Raw genomic sequence first — 17,039 nt, 5'->3', positions numbered from 1 at the left:
TGTTTTGGAGTCATTTCTCTTTAAGACAATACTGCGTTTGCCACTGCTCATTACGGTTCTTGTGTGTTTGTTAGTAGCTGTGACAATTCCTACTTATCAGGGAATAGGGCTGATGCTTCCATTAGGCAAACTAGACGGTCACCTAGAGCGTCAAAATTTGGGGGCTGCAAAATCCAGCCAATGTGAGGCCCAGAAGGGTGTTGTGCCAAAGAAAGAAGCGCAGTGCTGGAGCCACTGCTGCCAATAGGAAGGAGCTCTGTGCTCCAGCTGCTGCCAATAGCTAAGCTGGGGAGTGTTGCGTGACCCAAGGTTCACCTGGGGGCCAAATACTCTTGCTCCGGCCCTCTCAGGGAAGCATCCCAAGACACTCGCTAAGCACAGTGCCTCCACCAGCATTCATACATCATCCTCACAATCACTCTCACACCTACACAATTGAGGCATGCACTGTGCACATGGACACACACTTCAAAACTCAGACACATCAATCATGCTCACACAGCACCATACCAATAGCAGGAGACCAAAGTTAGATAAAAGAAAAATGTATTGTAAAACAATAATTGAAAACAGTTTTCTTCGAGGGAAGAGCATTTCTGGGGTAAGGGACAGATTCTTAGCATCACTTCCAGAATGTTTGGTGGCTTCTCACTTATTTATGACATCTTCAGTTGGAGAACCAGCATGGTATACAGTGGCTGAAAGAAGTAAAATGGCAAATTTACCACATGCTCCATATTTTTCCATCGTAAAGCAACTCGTGAAAATCGAGTCAGACTGTGCACTGTACATACAGCTCCATATCTGAAATGCTCTCAATTGCAATCCAGTGGATTCCTCAGTGAATGCATGTAAGCATCCACCAGCATGCACATTAGAGAGGCACTTACATTTTCTCTGTGCAGACCACAACAAAATACATTACAGAACAAAAAGAAAAATACAGGAATGAAAAGTTGGGAAAAATATCAAATATGAAGAAAAAGTTATATAAGGAAGGTGGAACCCACAGAGAAGCAAAGAAACACAGGGTAAAAAAAAATGGAAAAGCAGTATACACAGTATAGCAGGTGCTTTTCCATTGCAAGGAATAGTCAACCACTCCCAAACAGAGACTGGAAATTATGACCCAGCACATACACGGTAGCACAAAAGACAGAGACACAAGCAAGGGGCATGCAAAGTTGAAAAATTTGACACACATAGAATAACACAATATCAACCCACACTAACAAGCTTGAAAGATGCAGAGACCATATCAAAGCTCACGTTCTCCACACACTTAGAAACCAATATGGAATTAAACAAAAGACATACAAAAGAATATGCTCCCTGGGGTAGTCACATAAATGTAATTTTGTGGGTATCATGGGGGAAGAAATGCCCCCACCCAAACTCTCTGAGCTAATGCTGAGTAAGCCCACTTTCCCTGACTCTCACCAGTCTGACCTCCTTAGCCCTTGCCGCCTTGCAAACTAAGCAGACTATGTTTATGGAGAGTCATACAGGATCCTCCATTGCTGCTTCCTTCTTGCAAAGAAATGATGTGCCCCAGCTCATATTGTGGAGGAAGAGTTCTCTGGGTTCCCTGCTGGTTTCCTGGATCAGTAGCATATCTGAGATTTCTTCCACGTCCCTCTGGAAAGCACTCAAAAGGAAATAATGTTTAGTACATGCTGTACCAAGCTTTCTAACTTGATCTAAAGTCAATATTCCTGCTTACCCTAACCCTCTCAGCAAACAACTGGCACATTTTCAATGTTTGCTAACCCCAACAAAGAATTTTGAGTCCTACAGCTTCTTCATTTATATATGAGTGAGAAGAATGATCTTCCAGGACATGCTGCTGGTATCCTAGTAGATTGTTGATAATACATTGAAATCTTCTGCTCAGTGTGCAGCAACAGCCAAGAAAGCAAATAGAATGTTAGGGATTATTAGGAAAAGAATGGAGAATTGAACAGAGAATTTTAATGCCTCTGTATCACTCCATGGTGTGACCTCATCTTGAGTATTATGTGCAGTTCTGGACACCACATCTCAAAAAAGATATAGCAGAATTAGAAAAGGTACAGAGGAGGGCAACCAAAATGGTAAAGGGGATGTAATGATTCCCCTATGAGGAAAGACTAAAGAGGTGATGTCTCTTTAGCTTGGAGAAGAGATGGCTGAGGGGAGATATTCTAGAGGTCTGTTAAATAATAAGTGGAGTGGAACGAGTAAATGTGAATCAGTTGTTTACTCTTTCAAAGAGTACAAAGACTAGGGGATACACATTGAAGTTGCTAGGTGATGCATTTAAAACTAATAAGAGAAGATTATTTTTTACTGTACGCATAATTAAACTCTGGAATTTGTTGCCAGAGGATGTGGTGAAAGCTGTTAGTGTAGCTGTGTTTAAAAAAGATTTGGATAAGTTCCTGGAGGAAAATTTCATAAATCATTATTAAGGTAGAGTTGCAGAAATCCACATTTACCCCTGAGATAAGCAGCATGGAATCTATTTAGCCCTTGGGATCCTATCAGGTGCTTGTGACCTGGATTGGCCACTGTTAGAAACAGGATTCTGGGTTTGATGGACCTTTGGTCTGACCCAGTAAGGCAAATCTGATGTTCTTAAGAGCAGCTATATAAATTATGATCTGGTAAGTCCACTACTGGCTAGTGTTACCATGCTCATGGTCAGTCAAGCAATGAGTATCAATATTTGACAGCAAGGTTTTTATGTTATGCAATGAATCCATAAGGGTGTTGTTGTTAAGCCATTTTAAGGGTCCTCAACTAGTACAGTAAAGGTTATTCTGAAGGAACACATATATTTATTTTATACAAAGCTGCTTTTATAAAGGGGGCAGAAAGAGTTAGTGGTAGTTGTTACTCTTCCCTTTCTAGAAGTGTCAATCTTAGGTTAGTTTGGTTGATTAAACTTGATATATTAATTTTAAAATGATCAAAGAGGTATTCGCTATGTTTGTCAACATGTCTTCAAGCTGTAACCCCCTTTGCCGGTGGACATCTTCAGTGATTGCAGGAGTGGGAAAAACTTACCTGCAGCCTCAAGACAGGTGTCCTTCCAGTGGGGAATAGCAGAATGCCATGGGACCCAAGGTGAGTGGCACACCAAAAAGGAAAATTAGCAGTCCAAAACAAAAGATAGAATGTATTGCAAAATACCAAGAATCAAAGTCCATTAAAGGTAGAAAAATAATCCAGCAAATAGTACAAACTGCAGAACACAGTATCTTAGCAATGTCAGGGATACATTACTCACTCATTTTCTCTTGTGATTTGAGTCACCATTCCAAATGAATCTTAGCATTTTTGGATTCTATCTTGGCCTGGTACTTCCTCCCCGACCAATATGAAACCACTGGCAAATCTTCTATCCAGTACCAAATCTTCCTGCAGTGGACTTCCCAAGGAAAGTAAAAGAAAAGGGGTCCCAGAATACTGAGGGATTCTTTAACTCCAAGATGGTCCTTAACTCTTCTTTTCAGAAGCCTCCCGTGGAATCCCAAGCATATCCAACTCTTACTTTTCTCGCCTGGAATCCTCAGGGCCACAACACAAAACTGCAATCCTCAGTCTCGGGACTTTCAGAATTTAAGACTCCCAACTCCTGAGAGTCTCAACCTACAATTCCACTCAGTGCTTTCAAACATTTTACCAAACACATCCCCTTTAGAGGAAGGAACTCTCTTCCGCTCACAAATCTAAACACAACCCCAGAACCCCCTCTTGTGCTGGGAAATTTTCCATTTTAAATATAACCCGTAAGCTAGTGGTCTAACAGGGGCCACATTCTTCCCCACCTAATCTAAAAATAAAGGGTGATCCAAACAGTTGAAAACATTTTTTTGATACACCCCACAATAAATAAAAATTTACCATAGACCGTAACAAGCAGCACAATCCTAAAGATGGAAATAATGCACACACGTGATGCTAAGTGGCCATCTTAGCTGTTACTGCATCCAGCAGAGGAACAATACCTGGAAGGAAAAATATAGTTGCTCCAACCTGCTGACAAAAAAGTAATTAGAACACATAGCAGAATGATTACATTACCAGTACTAATTTTTCCCTTTAGCCAATGAAAAATAACAGGAAACAGACACATATTTTAAAGCTCTACAGGCACTTTAACAGCTAGGACCTCATGAGAGCTTCTGCATGCCTCTCACTTCCATAGATGTAGCATCCATTCTAAAACTGAATCTGACATTCTGTGCACAAAAGGAATGCGTGTAAGTCCCGGGGCTTGCAAAAGGGGCGGGGAGGGGCGGGAGCGAGGTCAGGCTCCCGGCACAGCAGCCATATTTGCCACTGTGCCAGGGATCGCGCACCGGCAGTCGGCCAGTGCGCGCATCTTACTTCAGCCCCAGGGCTGAAGTAAGGTTGGAGATAAAAAAAACAAAACGTGAAAGGTAGGGGGGAAAGGGCGGGGGAGGTAAGGGAAGGGAAGGTGGGGTGGGGGGGGGTAGGAAAGTTCCCTGGGAGGGAACGGTGGAGGGCAGCGCGGCTCGGAGCGGGCTGGGCACACGCAAGGTGCACCCCTTGCGCGCACATGTTATAAAATTGGGCGTACATATGTGCGCGCTGGGTAGCTCTTTTTAAAAATCTACACCTGTGTGATTAAAAATATCTTGGTAATGTACATACATACATATTTTAATACATGCAGTGGCCAGTCACTTATGTTGCAAATTTCAGAGAAAGTGAGCAAAATTGGATGGTGTACTGTGATAGTAGAGAGGATTCTGTATTTAATTGCTGGTGTACTATAAAACTGAGACTTTATTGCTATAACTGAAGACTGCTTAAAATGTAATGCCCCAAATCTGATACAAAATAAAGTCCGTCCCCCCATCCTGACACACACAATGAATGCAAAATTCTTCTGTTTATTAGATATCTTTTTTATTCATGAATTGAATAGTTTCTATGACTAGTCCATACTATTCATGAGTCACAGAAATCCCTCTCCTTGAATTATGGTTAACAAAAATGAGTCAGCTGTCTTAATAACACCCTTTTAAAAAAAAAAGTTGGAATCAGCAGTATAACGTGAATTTAGAACAAATTGGAAAGGATTATGTTCAGAAGTATCATCACAACAAACTATCATGATGTCATTATGACTGTGGCTCTGTTACAAACTTCCACTTAAAATTACAGAAACTATTGTTGGATCCACTTCCAAACCAATTACAGTACAAAAGTACTGGGACACATTCTCTGGTCCCCACTATTACTCATGATATGCTGCCATACTAATGAGAAATTTAAAAGGCTATGCTAACTGTGGAATTTCGCACCTTGCATTTGTTTAAACTCCTGTTTACAGCAAGCCTCAAGTCTGAAGCTCTGTTTCAGCTGTCAAAAAGACATTAGAATTTCAGATGCTTGTTATATAATGTAAAATTGTTGTTCAAGAATTAGGAGTGGTTACATTTTACAGAGCTTGAACTTGACACAAGAATAAGAGGATTCAACAAGTGAACCACAGATTTAAAAAAAACAAAACAAAAAACAGGCTTATGACTGGACTTGCGATGAAGAGTCCTGGGTCACTAAGCACAATTCCCTTAGCCACAAAGTCTGGTGCACAGTACTTGTGTAACTCTACATCAACCATGCCCATTTGCACTATATGGCCAATCAGATTGGCCAATTCGACCTTTACTGATGGACTTCGCTAAGAGATGCATCCACTATGGGATGATAGTAGCATAGTAGAGAATGGCAGAAAAAGATCAGATTTGCCCATCCTGTTTGCCCAGTTGAGAATCTTCTGTTTCAGGTACATAAGCCAATAAGTCAGTGATTGATTTTGTGTGGAGCTTATAAATAGAATTTTGGCACTTCGATGGCTTTGTGTATCAGTTATGAAGCTGGAATATGAGTTTAGTATAATTACTATGTTATCTTATGTTCATGTTTATTTATAGTTGATTTACCACCTATACATAAGATCTAGGTGGTTTACATAAAAAAAATCACACATAGTCATAAATACCAAAATATAAAAACAAAAAGAAAAACAAAAGAAAAACTGAAGTTTGCAATGATGACATCAAGGAAATGGGATTGGGTAAGGGGAAGATATTTTACAACTCTTTCTCCCACTTCCATTTCTATCTGCAATTCCTGCATCTCACCATCTGACCCCATCCAGCCCTCCATCTTCCCTCTCATTGCCCCCACCTCTTAGTCATCCCCACCCCTCAGCTCCCCTTCTCAACCCAAGGCACCCTCTCTTAGCTCTCCAGTGTTCTATCTCTCCCTATGAGCACCCTTCAGTTCTCCGTTTCCTCATCTCATCGTCCTGTCCCCCCCCGCCCCCCTCAGATTTTAGTAACTCTTCTTAGGGCCCCCATCCTCCATTCCCCACTTCCTTAGTTTCCTATCTCCTCATTACATGCCCCAAACACTCTCGATCAATCTCCAGTCCTCTATTTTGAATCTTTCCTTTTAGCAGGAGTAATTTATTTAACGGTTTTATATACCGACGTTCATTGGGAATACCACATCGGTTTACATTAAACGTAATGCATGAGTCTTGAGGCATGGCAGTAGCAGTTGCTACCACAAAAGAGGAGAGCAGGCAATGAACATTGTAGGGACACTGAAAGAATGCATTTCAGTGTCCTTACGGCAGTATATTCTCCTGCTCTCCTCACAGTGAGTTTTTGGTCGGAACTAGAAGTACACATCATGGAGAACTAAGGAGGAGAGACTACTGTGGGGACAGTGAGTGTGAGCTCTTTCATTGTTCCTTCAGCATGCACTGCTCCCTCTTCTACACCTTGCTAGGAAACCAGACAGAAAATTGTGACGAAAGGTGTGAGAGCAGACAGCTCAAGAATCTCAGAAATTCTGGAAAGCTTGAGTTGTCTGCTTGAATATTGGTTTCAAGATCATCCTTACTTCTGCTGTTAAACTGGCCATCATACTTCATGTTACAGCCATATTTACTATTTGTGCTTCCTAGATTATACTCTTGGAAAGAAACACAAAGAGTCTGATCACGAGTGCTTTTTGCCTATTCTCTGTCTATGAGAAAGGGCCTTATGAATGAGACCCAAACAGGTTGAATTAGTACAAGTTTGAAACTTATGAAAACTGTACCAATTGTTAAGGCTCAGTCTGACCATTTGTGCATTGAATGCGGCCACTGTATAGTTTATGGAGAGCTCCTGGACCAGAAGTCTCTACAATATAGTCTAGAAGAACTTGCGTTGTTGGACATTCCTAGTGGTAGAAAATGGAGTAGATCTGAGTATGGCCTAAATAGCTCAGAGAGTGAACACTATCAGAGGGTAAAGAGAGAGAGGTGTGAATGAGAAAAGTATGCTAGAGCAAGCAGCCAGCATGGAGCAGGGGAATCTCATCTAGCTCCCTTACTGGGAAAATTGATGATCTTCCTGGGAGATTCATGATGAACAACACATTTGGAATCCACAGCGCTGAAGAATTTCAGTGAACTCCAGCCATGGAAGTGTGAGATTACCCTTCCCATACAATAAAGGAGTGGAGTACTGCAGCCAAGTCAGTAGAACTGGGTAAAACATCAATGAAGAAGAAACTAATTGAGCTTAAAGTGGAAGCTAGTAAACCAACTGCATGTGGATACTGATCCATTTTAAAGTTCAAATGCTCAACATAGAATATTGAGAACTATGGAAGAAGAGCAACCTGTGTAATTATTTTTCCGTGTAAATAAAATCAGACCAGTTTGGAATCCTGCCATCTGAGTCATCTAAGACTATTAGGAGAAAGTCACAGGATTGCTTCTGTGGCAACAGTGAGCGAGTTCCACCCACAATTCACTCCACCATCTGATAGACCAACTGATATTTGATTAAAGAACCTGACAAGCATTCAAGACATCCTCTCCAATACACCACTTACAGTTACATATGTGTGCATAGTTCTGTTACCTAAAAAATGTACTAATAAAATTTCAAAAGTAAAAAAAAAAAACTTCCATTCTCGTACCTCATGCTTGGCTTGGTAAGAGAGGCAGGCCATAGTGGCAGTGAAAAATTTAAGTTGGCCCTTGATAACAAAGCAGTCTATTGCATTTCTCCATCCAACAATGCTTAAAGACACAAAAGGAAAATGAGGACCCTACCTCTGCCTAGATGCCTGTTTCAGAGGGCAGTGCTACTACAGAATCATGTTGTGTTTGTTTTTTAAAAGTCTTATCTTTCAGTGCTCCTGATGGTTTGGAATCTCATGGAAAAGATTAGCTGTTACAAAGATTAGAACATAAGATTTGCCTTATTGGGTCAGACCAATGGCCCATTAAGCCCAGTATCCTGTTTCCAACAGTGGCCATTCCAAGTCACAAGTACCTGGCAAGCACCCAAATATTAAACAGATCCCATGCTACTAACGCTGGCAAATAGCAGTGGCTATTCCCTATTGATTAATAGCAGTTTATGGACTTCTCCTCCAGGATCTTATCCAAACCTTTTTTAAACCCAGCTACACTAGCTGCACTAACCACATCCTCTGGCAATAAATTCCAGAGCTTAATTGTGCATTGAGTGAAAAAGAATTTTCTCTGATTTGTTTTAAATGTGCTACTTGTTAACTTCTTGGAGTGCCCCCAAGTCCTTATAAATCCGAAAGAGTAAATAACCGATTTTGTTGGCATGTCCTCTAGTAGCACTGTCTAGCAGCGTAAGTTATGAAATGGCATTCAGGCCTCAAACAAATTGAAATTGTTTTTGGCAAAATTTGTGAGTGCCAAATACATAGGGGCAGATTTTAAAAGCCCTATTTTGCATAGGCCTGGCAACACGCGCAAGCCCCAGGACGCGCGTATGTCCGGGGGCTTGAAAAAATGGGCAGGGGTGGTCCGGGGCGGGGGCGTGGCCAGAGGCAGGCGCAACTGCAAAACAAAGGTATGGGGGTTTAGGTGGGGCTGGGAGGCGGGTTAGGTAGGGGAAGGGAGGGGAAGGTGGGGGGAGGGCGGAAGGGAAAGTTCCCTCTGATCGGAGCGGCCTCAGAGGGAACAGGGAAAGCCATCGGGGCTCCCCTAGGGCTCGGCACGCGCAAGGTGCACAAGTGTGCACCCCCTTGCGTACGCTGACCCCGAATTTTATAACATGCTAATAATTCACTCTGAATTCCTCCCAATTCAGTCAGACCTCCAATCCAAAATTAGCAGACAACAGACAAGTCTGGTTTCACTTTCCCAAATTAATTAGCAGGTGTAAAATTATGTGAATAAATTGGCTTATGTTAGGGCGGCAGAAAGCTCCACCAAGCTCCACCTCAACTCTGCCCCAAGCTCTGCCCATGTTCCCACTACCAATGTATTATGTTACATTTACAGTTAATGACATTCTATCTTACCTACATTCTTCGCATAAATCAAAGAGTATAATTATTCATTCCCAGACCAACTAAATGCTTGATGTTAAAAATCCCGATTTAGTGGTAAAGGAGAAAACAACAAAAACAGCATTACTAATGGAAATGTCAGTACCAAGTGACTATTCTGTGCTATGTATGGAGAGAGAGAAGAATATCAGATACCAAGATATGCAATCAAAGACCAAGAAAATGTGGCCTAAAGATAAACAGTCCTATTTGTTTGGGAACCACTCACCTGATTATAAAAAAAACTTTCAAGCTCACCTGGATGTGTTGCTTATCTCTATAACACCTTAACAAGCTTCAGAAAGAAGCTGTTTAGCACAATACAACTTTTAAGAAGAGCACTAGCAGTAAATTTCATGATTGAGATCATACGCAACATACTGTATCCTGAGTTAAGACAAGTTAATTCTTGTCATTTATGTGCAAAACAAACCCAATATAAATCCAGAACCTCCAGTTCTGTAAATATATACTTTGTGATCTCAGAACCCCCCTCTTCCCAACAGACACACACACCCCTCTAGCAATGGGGGCAGAGCAGGATATTTTCCCCTACACCTCACCATACAAAAAATTCTGGTGTCATATAAGTAACAGAAATACAAATTAATAAGAACATAAGAAATTGCCATGCTGGGTCAGACCAAGGATCCATCAAGCCCAGCATCCTGTTTCCAACAGAGGCCAAAAGCAGGCCACAAGAACCTGGCAAATACCCAAACACTATGAAGATCCCATGCTACTGATGCAGTTAATAGCAGTGGCTATTCCCTAAGTAAACTTGATTAATAGCCATTAATGGACTTCTCCTCCAAGAACTTATCCAAACCTTTTTTGAACCCAGCTACACTAACTGCACTAACCACCTCCTCTGGCAACAAATTCCAGAGCTTTATTGTGCGTTGAATGAAAAAGAATTTTCTCCGATTAATCTTAAATGTGTTACTTGCTATCGGACACATCGTGAAACAATGCAAAATTCTGGGGAAAAAAACCATTCAGCACATATATAGCAAATCTGCCACACTACAGCAGCACTAACTCCCAAGATTCCAAAAGCAACAACTCTGCCTATGATTAGGAAACTCTGCATATTGTACACTGGACCCTAGAACACCAATATACCTCCTGTTGGGAAAACACAATGAACAAGACTGCCTCAGATCCTTACACAGAAACTATATGCTAACAGAATACCTCACCTTAGTCATGCAAAATGACCCTCAACAAATACAAAATCAGTGATCACAAATTAAAAACAGAAATATGCAGACAAAAAAACTAGAATGGTAACCTCAAGAAGCCAAACTCTGCATGCAGTGTAACATTGGAGCACTAGAAACAGACATGCATTTCCTCCTAGACTTTGGGCCATTGTTCTTGGGGGGAGTGAGGGTTATGTTACATAACACCACCACAAGAAAAACGAGAATGTCTTGGTAGCACCAACATAATATGGTATTATGTTGGGACCGCTGAACCTCTGTCTATTTTCTTGTGGGAAGTGGGTAGGGGAAGGAGCAGGAGGAAGAATGTAATAGGGAGAAGAGAGCAAGAGGAAGGGAGGAGAGAAGGGAGAGGCCAATGGAGGGAATGGAGAGGGAATGGAGATGGGAGAGGGATGTGTGGTGCTGAAGAGGGGAATGTGGATAGGTATAGGGTGCTGAAGAGATGGGGAGAGGGTAAGAAGGATGGGAATATGGAGAGAAGAGGGAAGCTGAAGGAGAAGGGAATGAGGATATAGGTGGAAAGGGGAGGGATCTGAAGAGGACGCAGGAGAGAAAGAGGAGAGCTGCTCTCTCCTCCTATCCCAACCTCAGATTGCTCCCTCTGCCCCATTCTCTTGCCTCAGCCCTCTTCTCTTCCCCCCCCCCCCATAATTCCCTTACTCACCCTCATTCACTCCCTTTCTCACCCCACACAATTCCCTCATCTCCTTCATCCCACCTCCCCTCAATCCCCCAGTCCTTCACTCTGTCCCCCCAATCTCTCCTTCACTCTTACCCCCAATCTCCTCACTGTTTCGCTCTGAACCCCTCACTCCCTCCCTTGCTCCCACCCGCACAATCCTCTTACTCCTTCACTGTGACCCCTCCTCTTACCTACTTCACTCCCATCCCAATGATCCTCACTCTTTCACTCCCTCCTCCTACCACAATGTCCTCAGTCGCCTCCTTACTTCCCTCCCCCCCCCCCACAATCCCCTCACTTTTTAGTCCCTGTCACTACAATCCTTTCACTCACTTCTTGTACTCTCACTCCCCACAACCCACACACACACTCACCTCCTTCCCTCCTGATCCCCTCACCTCCTTCACTCTCTCCCACTCACCTTCATTTCCGCCCCCAGAAGCCTCATTGGTGGCAGACGAGATGGCAAATTATTTCCTTTCCGTGTGCACCCCCCAGGCAGCTGCCAGGATCCCCTCAGTCACCCTCCATGTTCCTGAAGAATCGGAGCAGCAGAGCCTTGCAGTTCCTCAGCCGTCTTCCTCCTCTGCGACTGTTGGATCCTGATGAAATCATTCAGACGCCGGGAGTGGAGGAGGGGGGGACGAGGGCTTGAGGTACTACGAGGTCATCATCCCCTGACTCTTGCATGGAGGGTTAGTGAGGGGATCAGGGAAGGGGCAGCAGCAGCTGCCGGTTGAGGGGAGGTATAGCGTCAATGAAGCTTCTGTTGCTGATAGAAAATTGGGGGCTCTCCCCCCCCCCCCACCCCCCGTTCCTTCACCTGTGGTTAATGCATTCGCATAAATCTCATTTAAAATAGAAACTTTATTCTGCCCTGGAATTCCCCTAGCCTGCCTCTTTTCTTGCTCTGGTAAGTGTGCTTGAGAAGCCGAAAATACATACGTACTTTGGATGGTTATAAAATAGCATATACACGAATAAAGCTACTTAGGCGCAAATATGCTAATTTTCCATGCATAACCCCTTTGAAAATGTACTCAATACAATATATCCAATCATTTGTATTTTTGCTTTTACTTTTCGCTTGGCAGTTTCCTAGGACAGGTTTCAGTCTTCCAGCTCCTTCAGAGCCAAATCTGGTACCATGAACCCTCGTTTGCAATTACAGGGGGATTCTTCTCATTTTTTTTTTTTATAACACCCCAGTGTGGTCTTACTAATTGCAGTGACATTCCTTTGCGGGGGGCAATAGACCCAGGTTCTTTCCAAAACCCGGGGCATGAGCTCACTGTATCTGGAATGAGTCACCGTGATGCGACAGCTGGGGACTCCACCAGGGGATAGGACTGCTGCCTCCACGGCGTCCTCCACCTCATATGGCTGAAGGAGAAGAAGCCAGGCTCAGTCATCAGAACCACATCTCCTGCAAGGCACAGCACTGCCGCTGGGCCACCGACCAATAATTCTTTCAGTTCATTCCAGAAAACAGCGCTGTCAATATTTAAAATCACAGATTTTGTTTAAAATGGAAAAAAGAAAAAAAATACCCAGCTCCTTAACGTTTTGTATCAGGGAATGACTCATGCATGTAATGTTATTTTTTTGCTTTTGAATGTTGCTTTTAAACACTGAACGTTGACACCATCGGTAGTTCTATGTTTGACTCACTGTTGACCTTTTAAATAGGCAGTTACAAACAGAAAAAAAATATTGCAGTTTAATTTCTTGCAGTGTTCAGCCATGTTAATTCGTGATAGCTGTTGTCCAAACTGCAAGAGCCAGTTTTGACCTTTCTGTGTATTTCAATCCTTTCTAGCCCCCATCACCCATGGGAGTGGAGTGAGCTTCCCAATTGGAGATCCTCTGAGTCAGCCATACTACCACGACATGAACACGGCTGTCAGCTTGCAGCGATCGCTGTCCTCTCCACCAAGCAGGTATGCAAACACAGAGGATAGGAATAAGAGTAAGAAGGAAAAACGTCAATAGGGTTCAGGTGCTGGATCAAAAAAGGTAAAAAATAAAATAGAATTGCTGTGTAAGTAAAGCAAGATACTTACTGGATTTGTCAGCTTTGTACTGAGCCATCATGTTCATATTTTTAGGTACATTTTTCTGCTTTCCCAAGTTAGATTCTGTGCTGTGAGAAGGTTGTCACATATACAGTGAACTCCTTATATCATTCTGGACATTTGGATGAGCAAGGCGACTCTGGGCAGTGTAGCAGTGATATAGACTAGACATTGGCGGCATAATAGCAAAGCTTACAAAATGACAGACAGTTGTGTATAATGCCTGAGGATTCAGGCTGATGGTTTTATCGCCATGTGAAGGTATGATTATTGTCTCAAGGGGGAAACCGTTCGCTGTTATTCAGTGGAAGGTCTAATTGTCTTCATTTATGAATGGCTGTCAACTTTCCTCATCTGGAGGTTGCCGGGGGTGTTTGCCATTTAAAAGTAATGTTATCCTCTGTCCGCTGCCTCTTACAGAAAAAGCAAATTCCGACTCAACTAAGATAGTTCTCTGTCTGTATTTGATTTTACAACATTATTTTTAAAATGTGCCTGCAGTTTCTTTACAGTCGTTGCCTTTGACGCCCCAGCCTTCTGATGCCATTCACTTTAAGGTGAATTTTAAAAGCCAGGCATGCGCCAGAATTGGGAGATGTATGTGCATCTAGCACATGCGCGTCTCCATTTTATAAGCCATCCACATATGCGCACAAGTACCAATGCGCGAATATCTCATAAGAACATAAGATATGCCATACTAGGTTGGACTGAGGGTCCATTAAGCTCAGTATCCTGTTTCCAACAGTGGCCAATCCAAGTCACAAGTACCCAAACATTAAATAGATCCCATGCTATTAATGCTGGCAACAAGCAGTGGCTATTCCATATTGCTTAATAGCAGTTTATGGACTTCTCCTCCAGTAACTTATCCATTCCTTTTTTAAACCCAGCTACGCTAACTGTCTTAACCACATCCTCTGGCAAAAAATTCCAGAGCTTAATTGTGCATTGAGTGAAAAATAATTTTCTCCAATTTATTTAAATGTGCTACTTGCTAACTTTATAGATTGCCCCTCCCCAGTCCTTGAATTATCCGAAAGAGTACATAACAGATTTTGTTGGCATGTCCTATAACAGCAATGTCTAGCAGCTTAAGTTATGAAATGGTGTTCATGCCTAGAATGAATGCATTGAAATCTGTTTGGCAAAATTTGTGAGTGCTAAATACAGAGGGGTAGATTTTTTAAAAAAGCGCGATCGCGTACTTTTGTTCGCGCAGCAGGCGCGAACAAAAGTACGCAGGATTTTATAAGATACGCGCATAGCCGCGCGTATCTTATAAAATCCTGGATCGGCGTGCGCAAGGCTGCCAATTTTGGGCAGGCTGCGTGCGCCGAGCCGCACAGCCTGCCTCCGTTCCCTTTCTTTCGCCTTCCCCTCATCTTCCCCTCCCTTCCCCTACCTAACCCACCCCCCCGGCCCTATCTAAACCCCCCCCTTACCTTTGTCCCTAGATTTACGCCTGCGAGAAGCAGACGTAAATCTACGCGCGCCAGTGGACTGCTGGCGCGCCGTCATCCGACCCAGGGGCTGGTCCGGAGGCCTGGACCACGCCCCCGGGCCAGCGCCACGCCCCCGGTCTCGCCCCCGAAACGCCGCGTCGTTCAGCCCCACCCCCGACACGCCCCCTTCAAAACCCCCGGGACTTACGCGCGTCCCGGGGCTCTGCGCACGCCGGTGGCCTATGCAAAATAGGCGCACTGGTGCGCGAGGGCCCTGCTCGCGTAAATCCGGGCGGATTTACGCGAGCAGGGCTTTTAAAATCTGCCCGAGAGAAAATAACTATTAAACCTATTCACATTACTGAAATGCTTTCAGAAGTGGACATGTGGAGATTCACATTTGCCTGTTCAAGTCCTTTCATGATTTTGTATACCTCATTCATATCCCCCCTCAGCCGTCCCTTCTTCAAGCTGAACAGCCCTCACCTTTAACATTTTGGTCACCCTTCTCTGTACTTTCTCTTTTTTGAGATGCGACTACCAAAATTTCACACAGTATTCAAGGAATGGTATAACCATTGAGTGATACAGAGGCATTATGACATTTTCCGTTTTATTCACCATTCCCTTCCTAATAATTCCTAACATTCTATTTGCTTTTTTGACTGCTGCAGCACACTGAGCTGACAATTTAAAGTATTATCCACTATGATGCCTAGATCTTTTTCCTGGGTTGTAGCTCCTAATATGAAACCTAACATCATGTAACTACAGCATGGGCTATTTTTCCCTATATGCAGCACTTTGCACTTGTCCACATTAAATTTCATCTGCCATTTGGATGCCCAATCTTCTAGTCTTGCAAGGTCCTCCTGTAATGTATCACAATCCGCTTGTGATTTAACTACTCTGAATAATTTTGTGTCATCTGCAAATTTAATCACCTCCGTTATTGTACTTCTTTCCAGATCATTTATAAATATATTAAAAAGCACCAGTACAAGTACAGATCCCTGAAGCATTCCACTGTTTACCTTTTTCCTCTGTGAAAATTGACCATTTAATCCTACGCTGTGTTTCTTGTCTTTTAACCAGCTTGCAATCCACAAATGGACATTGCCTCCTATCCCATGACTTTTGAGTTTTCTTAGAAGCCTCTCATGAGGGATTTTGTCTAACACCTTTTGAAAATCCAAATACACTACATCTACCAGTTCGCATCTCGCATTGGGGGTAAAAAGGGATAGGGGCGTAGGCATTCTGGGGCGTGGCCAAGAGATATGCATGCAGCTACCTATGCAGCTGGGCACGCAACCAGATATATATGAGCACACATTAACTTATGATATGCAGGAGGTGTAAGTCTCAATAAAACTGTTTCCAGGCATCTATGAAATACAGGCTAAAGAATCAGGGTTTTTCTTTTGAGGATCTAGCTCTATACCTGGAAAACTGGTGAAACCAGTCATTGCCTGTAAGCGCGTCTGTTGTAAAAACATGAGAACATGCCATACTGGGTCAGACCAAGGGTCCATCAAGCCCAGCATCCTGTTTCCAACAGAGGCCAATCCAAGTCACAAGCACCTGGCAAGTACCCAAAAACTAAGTCTATTCCATGTTACCATTGCTAGTAATAGCAGTGGCTATTCTCTAAGTCAACTTAATTAATAGCAGGTAATGGACTTCTCCTCCAAGAACTTATCCAATCCTTTTTTAAACAGAGCTATACTAACTGTACTAACCACATCCTCTGGCAACAAATTCCAGAGTTTAATTGTGCTTTGAGTAAAAAAGAACTTTCTCCGATTAGTTTTAAATGATCGACATGCTAACTTCATGGAGTGCCCCCTAGTCTTTCTACTATCCGAAAGAGTAAATAACCGATTCACATCTACCCGTTCTAGACCTCTCATGATTTTAAACACCGCTATCATATCCCCCCTCATTTGCACAGCCCAAAGCCAACAATATGCAGATGTGCAGGCACAAGCTTAAAATTAAGGGGAACATATACCCGCGCCAAGGCTATTTTATAACATTTATGTATGTTCACCCAGGATATAAAATTGCCGCATATCTGGCCATGCACCCATATACACATGTATATGTGCACCTGCGCGCCTGTTTGAAACTTATTGTCATAAAGAGCAATTTTAGTGATTTTTAGTGATTTTGCCTGATCAAATTGTCTGAAAGCTGCCCACCCTTACAG

The 17,039-nt window shown here is 42.9% G+C and overlaps 1 protein-coding gene and 1 long non-coding RNA gene across 6 annotated transcripts in view; one reads left to right on the top strand and one right to left on the bottom strand.

Moving 5' to 3' along the window:
• NFIB (nuclear factor I B) overlaps nucleotides 1-17,039 on the top strand; it is a 537,156-nt gene that overhangs the window by 348,769 nt on the left and 171,348 nt on the right. For all 5 annotated transcript variants that reach the window (XM_029605636.1, XM_029605626.1, XM_029605642.1 and 2 more), the window contains exon 5: nucleotides 13,127-13,247. In XM_029605636.1, the coding sequence (XP_029461496.1) occupies nucleotides 13,127-13,247 (121 nt within the window). The remainder of the gene's footprint in view (nucleotides 1-13,126; nucleotides 13,248-17,039) is intronic.
• Nucleotides 614-3,113, bottom strand: LOC115093638. Its single transcript, XR_003857365.1, has 3 exons — nucleotides 3,049-3,113; nucleotides 1,441-1,638; nucleotides 614-698 (listed from the first exon to the last, which is right to left on the bottom strand). It is a non-coding gene; the product is annotated as an uncharacterized LOC115093638 (long non-coding RNA).

This window comes from Rhinatrema bivittatum, chromosome 1, assembly GCF_901001135.1.
Source record: "Rhinatrema bivittatum chromosome 1, aRhiBiv1.1, whole genome shotgun sequence".
Classification (NCBI taxonomy): domain Eukaryota; kingdom Metazoa; phylum Chordata; class Amphibia; order Gymnophiona; family Rhinatrematidae; genus Rhinatrema; species Rhinatrema bivittatum.
This window is presented reverse-complemented; position numbering and strand designations above follow the sequence as displayed.